Source organism: Oncorhynchus keta, chromosome 25 (assembly GCF_023373465.1).
Source record: "Oncorhynchus keta strain PuntledgeMale-10-30-2019 chromosome 25, Oket_V2, whole genome shotgun sequence".
Taxonomy (NCBI): domain Eukaryota; kingdom Metazoa; phylum Chordata; class Actinopteri; order Salmoniformes; family Salmonidae; genus Oncorhynchus; species Oncorhynchus keta.
Genome location: NC_068445.1, coordinates 44,552,568 through 44,574,870, shown reverse-complemented (window position 1 = coordinate 44,574,870; position 22,303 = coordinate 44,552,568). Strand labels below are relative to the sequence as shown.

The window sequence follows — 22,303 nt, the reverse complement described above, 5'->3', positions numbered from 1 at the left end:
TTGTTATTAGATCCTGGTGAAGCTGTGTAGCTTTGTCTCTCCGGCGGAGGAACTGGCCCAGAAAGACGATCTCCAGCTACTCTTCTCTGCCATCACGTCCTGGTGCCCCCCCCACAACCTGCCCTGGAGGAAGAGCGCCGGCCAGGTCCTCACCACCATCTCACGACACGGACTCAGCGTCAACGTCATCAAGTATATCCACGGTGAGAGGGTTTGGGGTTGGTTGTGGTGAAAACATTCAGAAAACATTCCCATCATTTCCAGAAATCTTGTTGAGAGGATTTCCACTTGTCATTTTAAAATAAATTCCAATTTTATTCCCTCTTAAATTTGTCAAGCCTCCAAACGGGAATTCTGGAAAACCTGTGCATTTTTGGGAACGTTTTCTGAATTCTTACAACCCTAAATGGTTGGTGTCTGTGTACCGAGAACATGCAGATGAATGGATGGATGGATGGATGGATGGATGGTGTGTGTGTGTGTGTGTGTGTGTGTGTGTGTGTGTGTGTGTGTGTGTGTGTGTGTGTGTGTGTGTGTGTGTGTGTGTGTGTGTGTGTGTGTGTGTGTGTGTGAGGCTGCTGCCATATTAACCTCCCTCCCTCGGTCCCTCCATCCCTCCCTCCCTTAGAGAAAGAGTGCCTGGCCACATGTATACAGAACATGCAGCAGTCAGATGACCTCTCACCCCTGGAGATCGTAGAGATGTTTGCCGGTCTGTCCTGCTTCCTGAAGGACTCCAGCGACGTCTCCCAGACCCTGCTGGACGACTTCAGGATGTGTCAGGGATACACGTTCCTCTGCGACCTCATGCTCAGGTAGGCTCATATTAGAGGTGTGTGTGTGTCCCTCCCAGTAGTGTAGAGATGTTCTGAACAGTGTTCTGATATTTTCCTCTACAACATAGTGTGTTATGGTATTAACCCCTTCCTCTTCCTCTACAACATAGTGTGTTATGGTATTAACCCCTTCCTCTTCCTCTACAACATAGTGTGTTATGGTATTAACCCCTTCCTCTTCCTCTTCCTCTTCAACATAGTGTGTTATGGTATTAACCCCTTCCTCTTCCTCTACAACATAGTGTGTTATGGTATCAACCCCTTCCTCTTCCTCTACAACATAGTGTGTTATGGTATTAACCCCTTCCTCTTCCTCTTCCTCTTCAACATAGTGTGTTATGGTATTAACCCCTTCCTCTTCCTCTTCAACATAGTGTGTTATGGTATTAACCCCTTCCTCTTCCTCTTCAACATAGTGTGTTATGGTATTAACCCCTTCCTCTTCCTCTTCCTCTTCAACATAGTGTGTTATGGTATTAACCCCTTCCCCTTCCTCTTCCTCTTCAACATAGTGTGTTATGGTATTTTCCTCTTCCTCTTCCTCTACAACATAGTGTGTTATGGTATTAACCCCTTCCTCTTCCTCTTCAACATAGTGTGTTATGGTATTAACCCCTTCCTCTTCCTCTTCCTCTACCTCTTCAACATATTGTGTTATGGTATTAACCCCTTCCTCTTCCTCTTCAACATAGTGTGTTATGGTATTAACCCCTTCCTCTTCAACATAGTGTGTTATGGTATTAACCTCTTCCTCTTCAACATAGTGTGTTATGGTATTAACCCCTTCCTCTTCCTCTACAACATAGTGTGTTATGGTATCAACCCCTTCCTCTTCCTCTTCAACATAGTGTGTTATGGTATCAACCCCTTCCTCTTCCTCTTCAACATAGTGTGTTATGGTATCAACCCCTTCCTCTTCCTCTTCAACATAGTGTGTTATGGTATCAACCCCTTCCTCTTCCTCTTCAACATAGTGTGTTATGGTATCAACCCCTTCCTCTTCCTCTACAACATAGTGTGTTATGGTATCAACCCCTTCCTCTTCCTCTTCAACATAGTGTGTTATGGTATTAACCCCTTCCTCTTCCTCTTCCTCTTCAACATAGTGTGTTATGGTATTAACCCCTCTTCTTCTTCCTCTTCAACATAGTGTGTTATGGTATCAACCCCTTCCTCTTCCTCTTCAACATAGTGTGTTATGGTATTAACCCCTTCCTCTTCCTCTACAACATAGTGTGTTATGGTATTAACCCCTTCCTCTTCCTCTACAACATAGTGTGTTATGGTATTAACCCCTTCCTCTTCCTCTTCAACATAGTGTGTTATGGTATTAACCCCTTCCTCTTCCTCTTCCTCTACAACATAGTGTGTTATGGTATTAACCCCTTCCTCTTCCTCTTCCTCTTCAACATAGTGTGTTATGGTATTAACCCCCTCCACTTCTTCTTCCTCTTCAACATAGTGTGTTATGGTATCAACCCCTTCCTCTTCCTCTTCAACATAGTGTGTTATGGTATTAACCCCTTCCTCTTCCTCTACAACATAGTGTGTTATGGTATTAACCCCTTCCTCTTCCTCTACAACATAGTGTGTTATGGTATTAACCCCTTCCTCTTCCTCTACAACATAGTGTGTTATGGTATCAACCCCTTCCTCTTCCTCTACAACATAGTGTGTTATGGTATCAACCCCTTCCTCTTCCTCTTCAACATAGTGTGTTATGGTATCAACCCCTTCCTCTTCCTCTTCAACATAGTGTGTTATGGTATCAACCCCTTCCTCTTCCTCTTCAACATAGTGTGTTATGGTATCAACCCCTTCCTCTTCCTCTTCAACATAGTGTGTTATGGTATTAACCCCTTCCTCTTCCTCTACAACATAGTGTGTTATGGTATTAACCCCTTCCTCTTCCTCTACAACATAGTGTGTTATGGTATTAACCCCTTCCTCTTCCTCTACAACATAGTGTGTTATGGTATTAACCCCTTCCTCTTCTTCTTCCTCTTCAACATAGTGTGTTATGGTATTAACCCCTTCCTCTTCCTCTTCCTCTACAACATAGTGTGTTATGGTATTAACCCCTTCCTCTTCCTCTTCCTCTACAACATAGTGTGTTATGGTATTAACCCCTTCCTCTTCCTCTTCAATATAGTGTGTTATGGTATTAACCCCTTCCTCTTCCTCTTCCTCTTCCTCTACAACATAGTGTGTTATGGTATTAACCCCTTCCTCTTCAATATAGTGTGTTATGGTATTAACCCCTTCCTCTTCCTCTACAACATAGTGTGTTATGGTATTAACCCCTTCCTCTTCCTCTTCAACATAGTGTGTTATGGTATTAACCCCTTCCTCTTCCTCTTCAACATAGTGTGTTATGGTATTAACCCCTTCCTCTTCCTCTTCAACATAGTGTGTTATGGTATTAACCCCTTCCTCTTCCTCTTCAACATAGTGTGTTATGGTATTAACCCCTTCCTCTTCCTCTTCAACATAGTGTGTTATGGTATTAACCCCTTCCTCTTCCTCTTCCTCTACAACATAGTGTGTTATGGTATTAACCCCTTCCTCTTCCTCTACAACATAGTGTGTTATGGTATTAACCCCTTCCTCTTCCTCTTCCTCTACAACATAGTGTGTTATGGTATTAACCCCTTCCTCTTCCTCTTCAACATAGTGTGTTATGGTATTAACCCCTTCCTCTTCCTCTTCAACATAGCGTGTTATGGTATTAACCCCTTCCTCTTCCTCTTCAACATAGTGTGTTATGGTATTAACCCCTTCCTCTTCCTCTTCAACATAGTGTGTTATGGTATTCACCCCTTCCTCTTCCTCTTCAACATAGTGTGTTATGGTATTAACCCCTTCCTCTTCCTCTTCAACATAGTGTGTTATGGTATTAACCCCTTCCTCTTCAACATAGTGTGTTATGGTATTAACCCCTTCCTCTTCCCTCTTCAACATAGTGTGTTATGGTATTAACCCCTTCCTCTTCCTCCACAACATATTGTGTGTTACTTGTTTCACTATATTAAATGTACCCCCCCCACAGATTGGAGCAGGCCAAAGAGGAGGACAGCAGTGATGCTCTGAAGGATCTGGTCAACCTAGTGACGCTTCTGACCACCTATGGCGTGACGGATCTCAAACCAGCCGGTCTCACCACTGGAGCCCCTTTCCTCCTGCCCGGCTTCGTACTCCCACAGCCTTCTGGGAAAGGTACAGTCGACCCGAGCGTCATCACGGCTCCAGTGTTTTACTCGGCCCACTGCCACACCTTCCTAGTTAACGTCTTAAGCATAGAAATAGAGTCGGTAGAACTGGTTTCTCCATTTTAGTCAACAATTCCTTAATGGTTGCAGCCAGATTGCCATGGTATGGATAACATGCCGTTCAACAAATTCTATTTTTATGAGTGTGTGTGTGTGTGTGTGTGTGTGTGTGTGTGTGTGTGTGTGTGTGTGTGTGTGTGTGTGTGTGTGTGTGTGTGTGTGTGTGTGTGTGTGTGTGTGTGAACCAGAACTGTCCAGAATGTGTTAGTGTCATAGGAGTGGGTGGAGCTGTGCGCCTCAACAGGGAAGTGACACATTGTGATCAACAGGGAAGTCCGGTTGTCTGGGTGAAGCACTGACCTGTCCTCTGACTCAGCCTGCAGTTTAAATGGAAATCAAATCTAACTTTATTGGTCACGTACACAGTTTAGCAGGTTGGCAGGTAGCCTTGAGGTTAGCGGTTAGCGTGTTGGGCCAGTAACTGAAAGATCGCTGGTTTGAATATCCGGCCGACAAGGTGAAGAATTTGCCGATGTGCCCTTGAGAAGGTCACCCATCATTTGCTCCAGGGACCTATCATACTACTATGACTGACCCTGTAAAACAACACCTATCATACTACTATGACTGACCCTGTAAAACAACACCTATCACACTACTATGTCTGACCCTGTAAAACAACACCTATCATACTACTATGACTGACCCTGTAAAACAACACCTATCACACTACTATGACTGACCTTGTAAAACAACACCTATCATACTACTATGACTGACCCTGTAAAACAACACCTATCATACTACTATGACTGACCCTGTAAAACAACACCTATCACACTACTATGACTGACCCTGTAAAACAACACCTATCACACTACTATGACTGACCTTGTAAAACAACACCTATCATACTACTATGACTGACCCTGTAAAACAACACCTATCACACTACTATGACTGACCCTGTAAAACAACACCTATCACACTACTATGACTGACCCTGTAAGAGCACTCCTGCTGAAAACATTTGATTGTTGGTCTGTGTCTCGTCCAGGCCACACGGTGAGGAACCTCCAGTCGTTCTCCGTCCTACAGAATGCCTTCCTGCGGGCTAAGACGTCACGGCTGACCGGCACGCTGCTGAACGCCATCGGCAACATCTACGCCGCCGACCACGCCAACTACTTCATCCTGGAGGCACAACACACACTCTCACAGTTCGCTGACAAGGTGTGTGTGTGTGTGTGTGTGTGTATGTGTGTCTGTGTCTCTGTGTCTGTGTGTCTGTGTGTCTGTGTGTCTGTGTGTCTGTGTGTCTGTGTGTCTCTGTGTCTCTGTGTCTCTGTGTGTCTGTGTCTCTGTGTGTCTGTGTGTCTGTGTGTTTGTGTTTGTGTTATATGTTATGCAGCTATATGTTATTCTAAATAAAACCCCATCTCTTTCCAGGTGGCCAAGCTGCCAGATGCCCAGACAAAGTACTTTGACCTGTTGGAGTTTGTAGTGTTCAGTCTGAACTATGTTCCCTGTAAGGAGCTGTTCAGTGTCAGCGTCCTGCTGAAGGGCTCTACGTCATACACCTGCAGTATCACAGCCACCAGGTAGGGAAGAGTGTGTGTGTGTGAGTGTTCTTCACAATCACCTAGGGCTGATTTAATTGATGTTTGCTAGGGCTGATTTAATTGATGGTTGCTAGGGCTGATTTAATTGATGGTTGCTAGGGCTGATTTAATTGATGGTTGCTAGGGCTGATTTAATTGATGTTTGCTAGGGCTGATTTAATTGATGGTTGCTATTGCTGATTTAATTGATGTTTGCTAGGGCTGATTTAATTGATGTTTGCTAGGGCTGATTTAATTGATGGTTGCTAGGGCTGATTTAATTGATGTTTGCTAGGGCTGATTTAATTGATGTTTGCTAGGGCTGATTTAATTGATGGTTGCTAGGGCTGATTTAATTGATGGTTGCTAGGGCTGATTTAATTGATGGTTGCTAGGGCTGATTTAATTGATGGTTGCTAGGGCTGATTTAATTGATGGTTGCTAGGGATGATTTAATTGATGGTTGCTAGGGCTGATTTAATTGATGTTTGCTAGGGCTGATTTAATTGATGGTTGCTATTGCTGATTTAATTGATGTTTGCTAGGGCTGATTTAATTGATGTTTGCTAGGGCTGATTTAATTGATGGTTGCTAGGGCTGATTTAATTGATGTTTGCTAGGGCTGATTTAATTGATGTTTGCTAGGGCTGATTTAATTGATGGTTGCTAGGGCTGATTTAATTGATGTTTGCTAGGGCTGATTTAATTGATGGTTGCTAGGGCTGATTTAATTGATGGTTGCTAGGGCTGATTTAATTTATGTTTGCTAGGGCTGATTTAATTGATGTTTGCTAGGGCTGATTTAATTGATGTTTGCTAGGGCTGATTTAATTGATGTTTGCTAGGGCTGATTTAATTGATGTTTGCTAGGGCTGATTTAATTGATGTTTGCTAGGGCTGATTTAATTGATGTTTGCTAGGGCTGATTTAATTGATGTTTGCTAGGGCTGATTTAATTGATGGTTGCTAGGGCTGATTTAATTGATGGTTGCTAGGTATGATTTAATTGATGGTTGCTAGGTATGATTTAATTGATGGTTGCTTGGGAGGCTTTAATTGATGGTTGCTAGGGCTGATTTAATTGATGGTTGCTAGGTATGATTTAATTGATGTTTGCTAGGGCTGATTTAATTGATGTTTGCTAGGGCTGATTTAATTGATGTTTGCTAGGGCTGATTTAATTGATGGTTGCTAGGGCTGATTTAATTGATGGTTGCTAGGGCTGATTTAATTGATGGTTGCTAGGGCTGATTTAATTGATGTTTGCTAGGGCTGATTTAATTGATGTTTGCTAGGGCTGATTTAATTGATGTTTGCTAGGGCTGATTTAATTGATGTTTGCTAGGGCTGATTTAATGGTTGCTAGGTATGATTTAATTGATGGTTGCTCGGGCTGATTTAATTGATGGTTGCTAGGGCTGATTTAATTGATGGTTGCTAGGGCTGATTTAATTGATGGTTGCTAGGGCTGATTTAATTGATGGTTGCTAGGGCTGATTTAATTGATGGTTGCTAGGGCTGATTTAATTGATGGTTGCTAGGGCTGATTTAATTGATGGTTGCTAGGGCTGATTTAATTGATGGTTGCTAGGGCTGATTTAATTGATGGTTGCTAGGTATGATTTAATTGATGGTTGCTAGGGCTGATTTAATTGATGTTTGCTAGGGCTGATTTAATTGATGTTTGCTAGGGCTGATTTAATTGATGGTTGCTAGGGCTGATTTAATTGATGGTTGCTAGGGCTGATTTAATGGTTGCTAGGTATGATTTAATTGATGGTTGCTAGGGCTGATTTAATTTATGTTTGCTAGGGCTGATTTAATTGATGGTTGCTAGGGCTGATTTAATTGATGTTTGCTAGGTATGATTTAATTGATGGTTGCTAGGGCTGATTTAATTGTTTAATCAAAGTAATACATCTAAGAGTAGATGCCTACTTATCTGGTATCTAGTATCTGGTATCTGATCTGGTATCGTATCTGGTATCTGGTATCTAGTATCTGGTGTCGTATCTGGTATCTAGTATCTAGTATCTGGTATCGTATCTGGTATCTAGTATCTGGTATCGTATCTAGTATCTGGTATAGTATCTAGTATCTGATGTCATATATGGTATCGAGTATCTGGTATCTGGTATCTAGTATCTGGTATCGTATCTGGTGTCGTATCTGGTATCTGGTATCTAGTATCTGGTGTCATATTTAGTATCTGGTATCTGGTATCTAGTATCTGATGTCGTATCTGGTATCTAGTATCTGGTGTCATATTTAGTATCTGGTATCGTATCTGGTATCTGGTATAGTATCTGGTATCGTATCTGGTATAGTATCTGGTATCGTATCTGGTATCTGGTATAGTATCTGGTATCTGGTATAGTATCTGGTATCTGATGTCGTATCTGGTATCTAGTATCTGGTATAGTATCTGGTATAGTATCTGGTATAGTATCTGGTATCTGGTATAGTATCTGGTATCTGGTATAGTATCTGGTATAGTATCTGGTATAGTATCTGGTATCTGATGTCGTATCTGGTATCTGGTATAGTATCTGGTATCTGGTGTCGTATCTGGTATCTGGTATAGTATCTGGTATAGTATCTGGTATAGTATCTGGTATAGTATCTGGTGTCGTATCTGGTATCTGGTATAGTATCTGGTATCTGGTGTCGTATCTGGTATCTGGTATAGTATCTGGTATAGTATCTGGTATAGTATCTGGTATCTAGTATCTGGTATAGTATCTGGTATCGTATCTGGTATCTGATGTCGTATCTGGTATCTGGTATCGTATCTGATGTCGTATCTGGTATCGTATCTGATGTCGTATCTGGTATCGTATCTGATGTCGTATCTGGTATCTGGTATCGTATCTGATGTCGTATCTGGTATCTGGTATCTGATGTCGTATCTGGTATCGTATCTGATGTCGTATCTGGTATCTGGTATCTGGTATCGTATATGGTATCTAGTATCTGGTATCTGGTATCGTATCTGGTATATGGTATCTGATGTCGTATCTGGTATCGTATCTGATGTCGTATCTGGTATCTGGTATCTGGTATCGTATCTGGTATATGGTATCTAGTATCTGGTATCTGGTATCGTATCTGGTATATGGTATCGTATCTGATGTCGTATCTGGTATCTGGTATCTGGTATCTGGTATATGGTATCGTATCTGATGTCGTATCTGGTATCTGGTATCGTATCTGGTATATGGTATCTGATGTCGTATCTGGTATCTCGTATCTGATGTCGTATCTGGTATCTGGTATCGTATCTGGTATCTGGTATCGTATCTGATGTCGTATCTGGTATCTGGTATCTGGTATCTGGTATCGTATCTGATGTCGTATCTGGTATCTGGTATCTGATGTCGTATCTGGTATCGTATCTGATGTCGTATCTGGTATCTGGTATCGTATCTGGTATATGGTATCTAGTATCTGGTATCTGGTATCGTATCTGGTATATGGTATCGTATCTGATGTCGTATCTGGTATCTGGTATCGTATCTGGTATATGGTATCTAGTATCTGGTATCTGGTATCGTATCTGGTATATGGTATCTGATGTCGTATCTGGTATCTCGTATCTGATGTCGTATCTGGTATCTAGTATCTGGTATCTGGTATCTGATGTCGTATCTGGTATCTCGTATCTGATGTCGTATCTGGTATCGTATCTGGTATCTGGTATCGTATCTGATGTCGTATCTGGTATCTCGTATCTGGTATCGTATCTGGTATATGGTATCTAGTATCTGGTATCTGGTATCGTATCTGGTATATGGTATCTAGTATCTGGTATCTGGTATAGTATCTGGTATCTGGTATAGTATCTGGTATCTAGTATCTGGTATCTAGTATCTGGTATCTAGTATCTGGTATCTAGTATCTGGTATCTAGTATCTGGTGTCGTATCTGATGTCGTATCTGGTATAGTATCTGGTATCTGGTATCTAGTATCTGGTATCTAGTATCTGGTATCTAGTATCTGGTATCTAGTATCTGGTATCTGGTATCTAGTATCTGGTATCTAGTATCTGGTATCTAGTATCTGGTGTCGTATCTGGTATCGTATCTGGTATCTGATGTCGTATCTAGAGTCTGGTATAGTATCTAGTATCTAGTATTGTATCTGGTATAGTATCTGGTATTGTATCTGGTATCTAGTATCTGGTATTGTATCTGGTATCTAGTATCTGGTATAGTATCTGGTATCGTATCTGGTATCGTATCTGGTATCTAGTATCTGGTATAGTATCTGGTATCGTATCTGGTATCGTATCTGGTATCTGGTATAGTATCTGGTATCGTATCTGGTATCTGATGTCGTATCTAGAGTCTGGTATAGTATCTAGTATCTAGTATTGTATCTGGTATCGTATCTGGTATTGTATCTGGTATCAGATGTCGTATCTGATGTAGTAGTATCTGGTATGGTATCTGGTATCGTATCTGGTATAGTATCTGGTATCTGATGTCGTATCTAGAGTCTGGTATAGTATCTAGTATCTAGTATTGTATCTGGTATCGTATCTGGTATTGTATCTGGTATCAGATGTCGTATCTGATGTAGTAGTATCTGGTATGGTATCTGGTATTGTATCTTGTATATTGTCTGGTATCTTATCTATCGTCTTATCTAGCATCTTATCTGGTATCTAGTATCTGGTATCATATCTGGTGTCGTGTCTGGTATCATACCCAGCATCTTATCTGGTATCGTTTCTGGTGTCGTATCTAGTATTTTATCTAGTATCTAGTATTGTATCTGGTATCTAGTATCTGGTGTCGTATCTAGTATCTTATCTAGTATCTAGTATTGTATCTGGTATCTAGTATCTGGTGTCGTATCTAGTATCTTATCTATTGGGGCTGGAAAGCCACATATATTTGGGATCAGATCTCGTATTTCTGTCCAGCAAAATATATAGAATAACATGTTTGATTTCCTAATTTTAAAATCGATATGGACGCCTTAATAAATGTAAATCGACTCTTTCAATATTCAATGAATCTTAACTCCTCCCTCAGGACTCTGTTGAAGTTGAGTCGTCACGACGCGGTGTTCAGTGATGTGTTGAGAGAGGTGGGGCTGCTGGAGGTGCTGGTTAACCTCCTGCATAAATACGCTGCCCTGCTCAAAGACCCCGCAACGCAACAACAGACTCAGTCACAGAACAACGAACAAGGTGAGGAGTCTCCTAGATCACACCGTTCGTTGCAAAAATCAAAAATCAAAACGTCCAATCAGAAACACACATTTTCCGTTGCGCCAACAAGTCCAGATTGATTCCGTTTCCGTCCGTTTCTTCCCTGTTCATGCCCAGTGAATATGACCCTCACTAACCCCGTCGTGAGAAAGCCTTGCCGACTGAAGTGAATGATTTGTGATTCGTCATCTGGTTGCTAATAGTTCCTCAAACAAGCAGTCAAATCATCCAATCCAATCATCCTGATATAATACACACATGTTCATCATAGACTGGGAGATGGAACAGAGAATTCTAAATAGAATAACAATCTGCTGCGTTCTCTCTCTCTCTCCCTCTTCCTCCCCCTCTCCCTCTCTTCTTCCCTCTCTTCCTCCCTCTCTAACTCTCTTCCTCCCTCTCTTCCTCCCTCTCTTTCTCTCTCTCCCTCTCCCTCTCTCTCTCCCTCTCTCCCTCTCTCCCTCTCTTCTTCCCTCTCTTCCTCCCTCTAACTCTCTTCCTCCCTCTCTTTCTCTCTTCCTCCCTCTCTCTCGCTCTCTTCTTCCCTCTCTTCCTCCCTCTCTAACTCTCTTCCTCCCTCTTTCTCTCTTCCTCCCTTTCTCCCTCTCTTCCTCCCTCTCTTCTTCCCTCTCTCCCTCTCTTCCTCCCTCTCTAACTCTCTTCCTCTCTCTCTTCCTCTCTCTCTCTCTCTCTCTCTCTCTCTCTCTCTCCTCTCTCTCTCCCTCTCTTCCTCCCTCTCTCCCTCTCTTCCTCCCTCTCTCCCTCTCTTCCTCCCTCTCTCCCTCTCTTCCTCCCTCTCTCCCTCTCTTCCTCCCTCTTTCTCTCTTCCTCCCTCTCTCCCTCCCTTCCTCCCTCTCTTTCCCTCTTCCTCCTTCTCTCTCGTTCTCTCTCGTTCTCTCTATCTCCCTCTCTTCCCACCCACCCCCTCTATTTCCATCTCTCTCTCTCTGTCTCTAGGTGACTGTAAGAACAGCAGTGTAGCGGAGGAGCAGAAACAGTTAGCTTGGCTGGTCATGGAGACGCTGACTGTCCTGCTGCAAGGCTCCAACACTAACGCAGGTACACACACACACCCACACGCAAACATTATGGCTAACAAGGCCGTGAAATTACACAGAAACCTCCAGTATTTAAACTCTTTTGTGTGCTCAACTCGTATGATTCCCCTTTATTAAAGCCAGGCGAATCCAGACAGAATCCTCCCAATACCCACATCCCCTTCAGAACATAATCCCATGCTAGTAGTGATGTCACACAGCCCCAACCCTGGGTTTCTCTGGGTTTCTCTGGGTCTCTGTCTGCCTGCCTGCCCCAAACTGACACACACACATACATACACACGCCGGATGACGAATGACTCAAATGATTTCTATTTGAACAAGCCTTGACGCTGGGCAGAGCTCAATGGTTTCACTTCTGTCATTCATGATCATGTGACACTGGACAGGAAGATATACACTTCCTCCTTCTATATGTCGATTGGCTGGCTGGCTGTATGGATTCTTCATCTCAGAGATCACCAACATCATCTATTTGTGCTCGCTCGCTCTCTCTTTCTATCTCTCTCTTTCTTCTCTGTCTCAATCTCTCCTTCTGTCTCAATCTCTCCTTCTGTCTCTCTCTCTTTCTCTCTCTCTCGCTTTCTCTCTCTCTCTCTCTGTATCTCTCTCTCTTTCTTCTGTCTCAATCTCTTCTTCCGTATCTCTCTCTCTCTTTCTCTCTCTCTCTCTCTCTCTCTCTCTCTCTCTCTCTCTCTCTCTTTCTCTCTCTCTCTCTCTCTCTCTCTCTCTCTCTCTCTCTCTCTCTCTCTCTCTCTCTCTCTTTCTCTCTTTCTCTCTCTCTCTCTCTCTGTATCTCTCTCTCTTCTGTCTCTGTCTCTCTCTCTCCCACTATCCTGGTGTTGAGTAAGGAACGGTAGTGGAGGGCAGACTAATATGATGAGTCAGTGTTCTCGAGCAGAGATGGAGACTCAGAGATGTGTATGATAAATGAGTGTGATGGGTGAATAAAGGTTATTATTAGTATCATCTCTTATTGTGTCTCTTCCAATGTCCCTTTCTCCTCTCCCCCTCTCCCCTCCCTCCTTCTCTCCCCTCCCTCCTTCTCTCCCCCATCCCTCCCTCTCTCCCCCATCCCTCTCCCCCTCCCCCTCCCTCCTTCTCTCCCCCTCCCTCCTTCTCCCCCATCCCTCCTTCTCTCCCCCCTCACCCCTCCCTCCTTCTCTCCCCCTCCCTCCTTCTCCACCCAATCCCTCCTTCTCTCCCCCATCCCTCCCTCTCTCCCCCATCCCTCCCCTTTCTCCTCTCTCCATCCCTCTCCCCATCCCTCCTTCTCTCCCCCATCCCTCCTTCTCTCCCCATCCCTCCCCTTTCTCCTCTCCCCATCCCTCTCCCCCTCCTCCTCTCCCCCATCCCTCTCCCCATCCCTCCTCCTCTCCCCATCCCTCCTCCTCTCCCCATCCCTCCTCCTCTCCCCATCCCTCCCCCTCCCTCCTTCTCTCCCCCATCCCTCCTCCTTCCCCCATCCCTCCCCCATCCCTCCTTCTCTCCCCCATCCCTCCTCCTCTCCCCCATCCCTCCTCCTCTCCCCCATCCCTCCTCCTCTCCCCCATCCCTCCTCCTCTCCCCCATCCCTCTCTCCCATCCCTCCTTCTCTCCCCTCTCCCCCCCTCCTCCTCCAGGTCTGTTCAGAGAGTTTGGAGGGGCGCGTTGTGTCCACAACATAGTGAAGTATGATCAGTGCAGGGAACACGCTCTGATGATCATTCAGCAGCTGGTTCTGTCCTCCAGTGGAGATGATGACATGGGCACACTACTGGGTCTGATGCACTCTGCCTCGTCCACCGAGCTACAGCTCAAAACAGACATACTACAGGTGAGATACACCTACACACACACCTACACACACACACACACCTACACACACACCTACACACACACCTACACACACACCACACACACACCTACACACACACACCTACACACTCACACCTACACACACACTACACACACACACACACACACACACACCTACACACACACCTACACACTCACACCTACACACTCACACCTACACACACACACCTACACACACACACACCTACACAAACACCTACACAAACACCTACACACCCACACCTACACACACACACCTATACACACACACACACACACCTACACACACACACACACACACCTACACACACACACACCTACACACACACCTAGACTTACACCTACACACACACCTACACTTACACACCTATACTTACACAACTACACCTACACACCTACACTTACACACCTACACTTACACACCTACACTTACACACCTACACTTACACACCTACACTTACACACCAACACACACACACACCTACACACACACACACACACCTACACACACACACACCTACACACACACCTACACACCCACACACACAAACCTACACCCACCCAGCCCTAACCACCTCTCCCTCTCTGCTAAACTCTCCTGGCTGTGCTGAGAGAAAGCCATCACCCACCCACCCAGCCCTAACTTCCTCTCCCTCTCTGCTAGACTCTCCTGGCTGTGCTGAGAGAAAGCCATCACCCACCCACCCAGCCCTAACTTCCTCTCCCTCTCTGCTAGACTCTCCTGGCTGTGCTGAGGGAAAGCCATCACCCACCCAGCCCTAACCACCTCTCCCTCTCTGCTAGACTCTCCTGGCTGTGCTGAGAGAAAGCCATCACCCACCCAGCCCTAACCTCCTCTCCCTCTCTGCTAGACTCTCCTGGCTGTGCTGAGAGAAAGCCATCACCCACCCACCCACCCAGCCCTAACCTCCTCTCCCTCTCTGCTAGACTCTCCTGGCTGTGCTGAGAGAAAGCCATCACCCACCCACCCAGCCCTAACCACCTCTCCCTCTCTGCTAGACTCTCCTGGCTGTGCTGAGAGAAAGCCATCACCCACCCACCCAGCCCTAACCTCCTCTCCCTCTCTGCTAGACTCTCCTGGCTGTGCTGAGAGAAAGCCATCACCCACCCACCCAGCCCTAACCTCCTCTCCCTCTCTGCTAGACTCTCCTGGCTGTGCTGAGAGAAAGCCATCACCCACCCACCCACCCAGCCCTAACCACCTCTCCCTCTCTGCTAGACTCTTCTGGCTGTGCTGAGAGAAAGCCATCACCCACCCAGCCCTAACCACCTCTCCCTCTCTGCTAGACTCTCCTGGCTGTGCTGAGAGAAAGCCATCACCCACCCACCCAGCCCTAACCTCCTCTCCCTCTCTGCTAGACTCTCCTGGCTGTGCTGAGAGAAAGCCATCACCCACCCAGCCCTAACCACCTCTCCCTCTCTGCTAAACTCTCCTGGCTGTGCTGAGAGAAAGCCATCACCCACCCACCCACCCAGCCCTAACCACCTCTCCCTCTCTGCTAAACTCTCCTGGCTGTGCTGAGAGAAAGCCATCACCCACCCACCCACCCAGCCCTAACCTTCCTCCCTCTCCGCTAGACTCTCCTGGCTGTGCTGAGAGAAAGCCATCACCCACCCAGCCCTAACCTTCTCTCCCTCTCTGCTAGACTCTCCTGGCTGTGCTGAGAGAAAGCCATCACCCACCCACCCACCCAGCCCTAACCTTCTCTCCCTCTCTGCTAGACTCTCCTGGCTGTGCTGAGAGAAAGCCATCACCCACCCAGCCCTAACCTTCTCTCCCTCTCTGCTAGACTCTCCTGGCTGTGCTGAGAGAAAGCCATCACCCACCCACCCACCCAGCCCTAACCTCCTCTCCCTCTCTGCTAGACTCTCCTGGCTGTGCTGAGAGAAAGCCATCACCCACCCACCCACCCAGCCCTAACCACCTCTCCTCTCTGCTAGACTCTCCTGGCTGTGCTGAGAGAAAGCCATCACCCACCCACCCAGCCCTAACCTCCTCTCCCTCTCTGCTAGACTCTCCTGGCTGTGCTGAGAGAAAGCCATCACCCACCCACCCAGCCCTAACCTCCTCTCCCTCTCTGCTAGACTCTCCTGGCTGTGCTGAGAGAAAGCCATCACCCACCCACCCACCCAGCCCTAACCACCTCTCCCTCTCTGCTAGACTCTTCTGGCTGTGCTGAGAGAAAGCCATCACCCACCCAGCCCTAACCACCTCTCCCTCTCTGCTAGACTCTCCTGGCTGTGCTGAGAGAAAGCCATCACCCACCCAGCCCTAACCACCTCTCCCTCTCTGCTAGACTCTCCTGGCTGTGCTGAGAGAAAGCCATCACCCACCCACCCACCCACCCAGCCCTAACCACCTCTCCCTCTCTGCTAGACTCTCCTGGCTGTGCTGAGAGAAAGCCATCACCCACCCACCCACCCAGCCCTAACCTCCTCTCCCTCTCTGCTAGACTCTCCTGGCTGTGCTGAGAGAAAGCCATCACCCACCCACCCACCCAGCCCTAACCTCCTCTCCCTCTCTGCTAGACTCTCCTGGCTGTGCTGAGAGAAAGCCATCACCCACCCAGCCCTAACCTCCTCTCCCTCTCTGCTAGACTCTCCTGGCTGTGCTGAGAGAAAGCCATCACCCACCCGCCCACCCACCCAGCCCTAACCACCTCTCCCTCTGCTAGACTCTCCTGGCTGTGCTGAGAAAGCCATCACCCACCCACCCAGCCCTAACCACCTCTCCCTCTCTACTAGACTTTCCTGGCTGTGCTGAGAGAAAGCCTTCACCCACCCACCCAGCCCTAACCACCTCTCCTCTCTACTAGACTCTCCTGGCTGTGCTGAGAGAAAGCCATCACCCACCCACCCAGCCCTAACCACCTCTCCCTCTCTACTAGACTCTCCTGGCTGTGCTGAGAGAAAGCCATCACCCACCCACCCAGCCCTAACCACCTCTCCTCTCTACTAGACTCTCCTGGCTGTGCTGAGAGAAAGCCATCACCCACCCACCCAGCCCTAACCTCCTCTCCCTCTCTGCTAGACTCTCCTGGCTGTGCTGAGAGAAAGCCATCACCCACCCAGCCCTAACCAGTATAGGACTCCTCTCTGCTAGACTCTCCTGGCTGTGCTGAGAGAAAGGCCATCACCCACCCACCCAGCCAGCCCTAACCTCCTATAGGACTCTCTGCTAGACTCTCCTGGCTGTGCTGAGAGAAAGCCATCACCCACCCACCCACCCAGCCCTAACCACCTCCCTCTCTACTAGACTCTCCTGGCTGTGCTGAGAGAAAGCCATCACCCACCCACCCACCCAGCCCTAACCTCCTCTCCTCTGCTAGACTCTCCTGGCTGTGCTGAGAGAAAGCCATCACCCACCCACCCAGCCCTAACCACATCTCCTCTCTGCTAAACTCTCCTGGCTGTGCTGAGAGAAAGCCATCACCCACCCACCCACCCAGCCCTAACCTCCTCTCCCTCTCTGCTAGACTCTCCTGGCTGTGCTGAGAGAAAGCCATCACCCACCCACCCACCCAGCCCTAACCTCCTCTCCCTCTCTGCTAGACTCTCCTGGCTGTGCTGAGAGAAAGCGATCACCCACCCACCCAGCCCTAACTATCCATGTCTCCTATCTGCTAGACTAGACTCCTGGCTGTGCTGAGAGAAAGCCATCACCCACCCACCCAGCCCTAACTATCCTCTCCCTCTCTGTATAGGACTCTCCTGGCTGTAGGCTGAGAGAAAGCCATCACCCACCCACCCACCCAGCCCTAAGTATCCTATAGGACATCTCTACTAGACTCTCCTGGCTGTGCTGAGAGAAAGCCATCACCCACCCACCCACCCACCCAGCCCTAACCACCTAGGACTCCCTCTCTACTAGACTCTCCTGGCTGTGCTGAGAGAAAGCCATCACCCACCCACCCACCCACCCAGCCCTAACCACCTCTCCTCTCTACTAGACTCTCCTGGCTGTGCTGAGAGAAAGCCATCACCCACCCACCCACCCAGCCCTAACCTCCTCTCCTCTCTGCTAGACTCTCTGTAGGACATGTATAGTATAGGACTGGACATGTATAGTATAGTATGTGCATGTATAGTATAGGACATGTATAGGACATGTATAGAGAAAGCCATCACCCACCCACCCACCCAGCCCTAACCTCCTCTAGGACATTTCTGGTAGACTCTCCTGGCTGTGCTGAGAGAAAGCCATCACCCACCCACCCACCCAGCCCTAACCTCCTCTCCCCTCTGCTAGACTCTCCTGGCTGTGCTGAGAGAAAGTATAGTATCACCCACCCACCCACCCAGTATAGTATAGTATAACCTCCTCTCCCATGTCTACTAGACTCTCCTGGCTGTGCTGAGAGAAAGCCATCGCACGCGGACAGTCTTCCGGAAGGTCGGGGGCTTTGTGTATGTGACGTCGCTACTCGTTGCCATGGAGCGCTCTCTGTGTCAGCCGCCGCGCCACGGCTGGGAACGGGCCAATCAGAACCAAGTGTTTGAGCTCCTCCACACCGTCTTCTGCACGTTGACCGCTGCCATGCGCTACGAACCCGCCAACTCACACTTCTTCAGGACGGAGATCCAGTATGAAAAACTGGCAGACGCTGTCAGGTACAGTATAGGACAGGACATTATAGGACATGTATGGGACATGTATAGTATAGGACATGTATAGTATAGGACATGTATAGTATAGGACATGTATAGTATAGGACATGTGTAGTATAGGACATGTATAGTATAGGACATGTATAGTATAGGATATGTATAGGACATGTATAGTATAGGACATGTATAGTATAGGACATGTATAGTATAGGACATGTATAGTATAGGACATGTATAGTATAGTATAGGACATGTATAGTATAGTATAGGACATGTATAGTATAGGACATGTATAGTATGTATAGGACATGTATAGTATAGGACATGTATAGTATAGGACATGTATAGTATAGGACATGTATAGTATAGGACATGTATAGTATAGGACATGTATAGTATAGTATAGGACATGTATAGTATAGGACATGTATAGTATAGGACATGTATAGTATAGGACATGTATAGTATAGGACATGTATAGTATAGGACATGTATAGTATAGTATAGGACATGTATAGTATAGGACAGGATAGTATGTATAGGACATGTATAGTATAGGACATGTATAGTATAGTATAGGACATGTATAGTATAGGACATGTATGTATAGGACATGTATAGTATAGGACATGTATAGTATAGGACATGTATAGTATAGGACATGTATAGTATAGGATGTATGTATAGGACATGTATAGTATAGGACATGTATAGGACATGTATAGTATAGGACATGTATAGTATAGGACATGTATAGTATAGGACATGTATAGTATAGTATAGGACATGTATAGTATAGGACATGTATAGGACATGTATAGTATAGGACATGTATAGTATAGGACATGTATAGGACATGTATAGTATAGGACATGTATAGTATAGGACATAGTATAGGACATGTATAGTATAGGTATAGTATAGGACATGTATAGTATAGGACATGTATAGTATAGTATAGGACATGTATGTATAGGACATGTATAGGACATGTATAGGACATGTATAGTATAGGACATATAGTATAGGACATGTATAGGACATGTATAGTATAGGACATGTATAGTATGTATAGGACATGTATGTATAGGACATGTATAGTATAGTATAGGACATGTATAGGACATTTATAGTATAGGACATGTATAGTATAGTATAGGACATGTATAGGGACATGTATAGTATAGTATAGGACATGTATAGTATAGGACATGTATAGACATGTATAGTATGTATAGGACATGTATAGTATGTATAGGACATGTATGTATAGTATAGGACATGTATAGTATATGTATATGTATAGGACATGTATAGGACATGTATAGTATATGATATGTATAGTATAGTATAGGACATGTATAGTATAGGACATGTATAGTATAGTATAGGACATGTATAGGCCATGTATAGTATAGGACATGTATAGTATAGTATAGGACATGTATAGTATATGATATGTATAGGACATGTATAGTATAGGACATGTATAGGACAGGACATGTATAGGACAGGACATGTATACTGTCGTGGCCAAAAGTTTTGAGAATGACACAAATATTAATTTTCACAAAGTCTGCTGCCTCAGTTTGCATGATGGCAATTTGCATATTCTCCAGAATGTTACAAAGAGTGATCAGATGAATGAAAGTCCCTCTTTGCCATGCAAATGAACTGAATCCCCACCAAAACATTTCCACTGCATTTCAGCCCTGCCACAAAAGTACCAGCTGACATCATGTCAGTGATTTTCTCGTTATTAACACAGGTGTGATTATTGATGAGGACAAGGCTGGAGATCACTCTGTCATGCTGATTGAGTTCGAATAACAGACTGGAAGCTTCAAAAGGAGGGTGGTGCTTGGAATCATTGTTCTTCCTCTGTCACCCATGGTTACCTGCAAGGAAACACGTGCCATCATCATTGCTTTGCACAAAAAGGGCTTCACAGGCAAGGATATTGCTGCCAGTAAGATTGCACCTAAATCAACCACTTATCGGCTCATCAAGAACTTCAAGGAGAGCGGTTCAATTGTTGTGAAGAAGGCTTCAGGGCACCCAAGAAATTCCATCAAGTGCCAGGACCGTCTCCTAAAGTTGATTCAGTTGAAGGATCGGGGCACCACCAGTACAGAGCTTGCTCAGGAATGGCAGAAGGCAGGTGTGAGTGCATCTGCACGCACAGTGAGGCAAAGACTTTTGGAGGATGGCCTGGGGTCAAGGAGGGCAGTAAAGAAACCACTTCCCTCCAGGAAAAACATCAGGGACAGACTGATATTCTGCACAAGGTTCAGGGATTGGACTGCTGAGGACTGGGGTAAAGTCATGTTCTCTGATGAATCCCCTTTCCGATTGTTTGGGGGCATCCGGAAAAAAGCTTGTCCGGAGAAGACAAGGTGAGCGCTACCATCAGTCCTGTGTCATGCCAACAGTAACGCATCCTGAGACCATTCATGTGTGGGGTTGCTTCTCACAATTTTGCCAAAGAACACAGCCATGAATAAAGAATGGTACCAACACATCCTCCGAGAGAAACTTCTCCCAACCATCCGGGAACAGTTTGGTGATGAACAATGCATTTTCCAGCATGATGGAGCACCTTGCCATAAGGCAAAAGAACTAAGTGGCTCTGGGAACAAAACATCAATATTTTGGGTCAATGGCCAGGAAACTCCCCAGACCTTAATCCCATTGAGAACTTGTGGTCAATCCTCAAGAGGCGGGTGGACAAACAAAAACCCACAAATTCTGACAAACTCCAAGCATTGATTATGCAAGAATGGGCTGCCATCAGTCAGGATGTTGTCCAGAAGTTAATTGACAGGATGCCAGGGCAGATTGCAGAGGTCTTGAAAAAGAAGGGTCAACACTGCAAATATTGACTCTTTGCATTAACTTCATGTAATTGTCAATAAAAGCCTTTGACACTTATGAAATGCTTGTAATTATACTTCAGTATTCCATAGCAACATCTGACAAAAATATCTAAAGACACTGAAGCAGCAGACTTTGTGAAAATTCATATTTGTGTCATTCTCTAAACTTTTGGCCACGACTCTAGTATAGGACATGTATAGGACATGTATAGGACATGTATAGTATAGGACATGTATAGTATAGGACATGTATAGGACATGTATAGGACATGTATAGGACATGTATAGTATAGGACATGTATAGGACATGTATAGTATAGGACATGTATAGGACATGTATAGTATAGGACATGTATAGGACATGTATAGTATAGGACATGTATAGGACATGTATAGTATAGGACATGTATAGGACATGTATAGTATAGGACATGTATAGGACATGTATAGGACATGTATAGTATAGGACATGTATAGGACAGGACATGTATAGGACATGTATAGTATAGGACATGTATAGGACATGTATAGTATAGTATAGGACATGTATAGGACAGGACATGTATAGTATAGTATAGGACATGTATAGTATAGTATAGGACATGTATAGTATAGGACATGTATAGGACAGTATAGGTATAGGACATGTATAGTATAGGACATGTATAGGACATGTATAGTATAGTATAGGACATGTATAGGACAGGACATGTATAGTATAGTATAGGACATGTATAGTATAGTATAGTATAGGACATGTTTAGTATAGGACATGTATAGGACATGTATAGTATAGGACATGTATAGTATAGGACATGTATAGGACAGGACAGGGCATGTATAGGACAGGACATGTATAGTATAGGACAGGACATGTATAGGACAGGACATGTATAGGACAGGACATGTATATGACATGTTTAGTATAGGACATGTATAGTATAGGACATGTATAGGACAGGACATGTATAGGACAGGA

General features: G+C 45.4%; 1 protein-coding gene across 1 annotated transcript in view; it reads left to right on the top strand.

Moving 5' to 3' along the window:
* The window catches only part of wdfy3 (WD repeat and FYVE domain containing 3), a 238,341-nt gene that overhangs the window by 64,116 nt on the left and 151,922 nt on the right, over window positions 1-22,303 (top strand). The window contains exons 6-14 of the mRNA XM_052479726.1: window positions 11-203; window positions 629-815; window positions 3,886-4,052; window positions 5,163-5,338; window positions 5,555-5,706; window positions 10,747-10,904; window positions 11,883-11,984; window positions 13,606-13,799; window positions 18,180-18,451. Of these exons, the coding sequence (XP_052335686.1) occupies window positions 11-203; window positions 629-815; window positions 3,886-4,052; window positions 5,163-5,338; window positions 5,555-5,706; window positions 10,747-10,904; window positions 11,883-11,984; window positions 13,606-13,799; window positions 18,180-18,451 (1,601 nt within the window). The remainder of the gene's footprint in view (window positions 1-10; window positions 204-628; window positions 816-3,885; window positions 4,053-5,162; window positions 5,339-5,554; window positions 5,707-10,746; window positions 10,905-11,882; window positions 11,985-13,605; window positions 13,800-18,179; window positions 18,452-22,303) is intronic.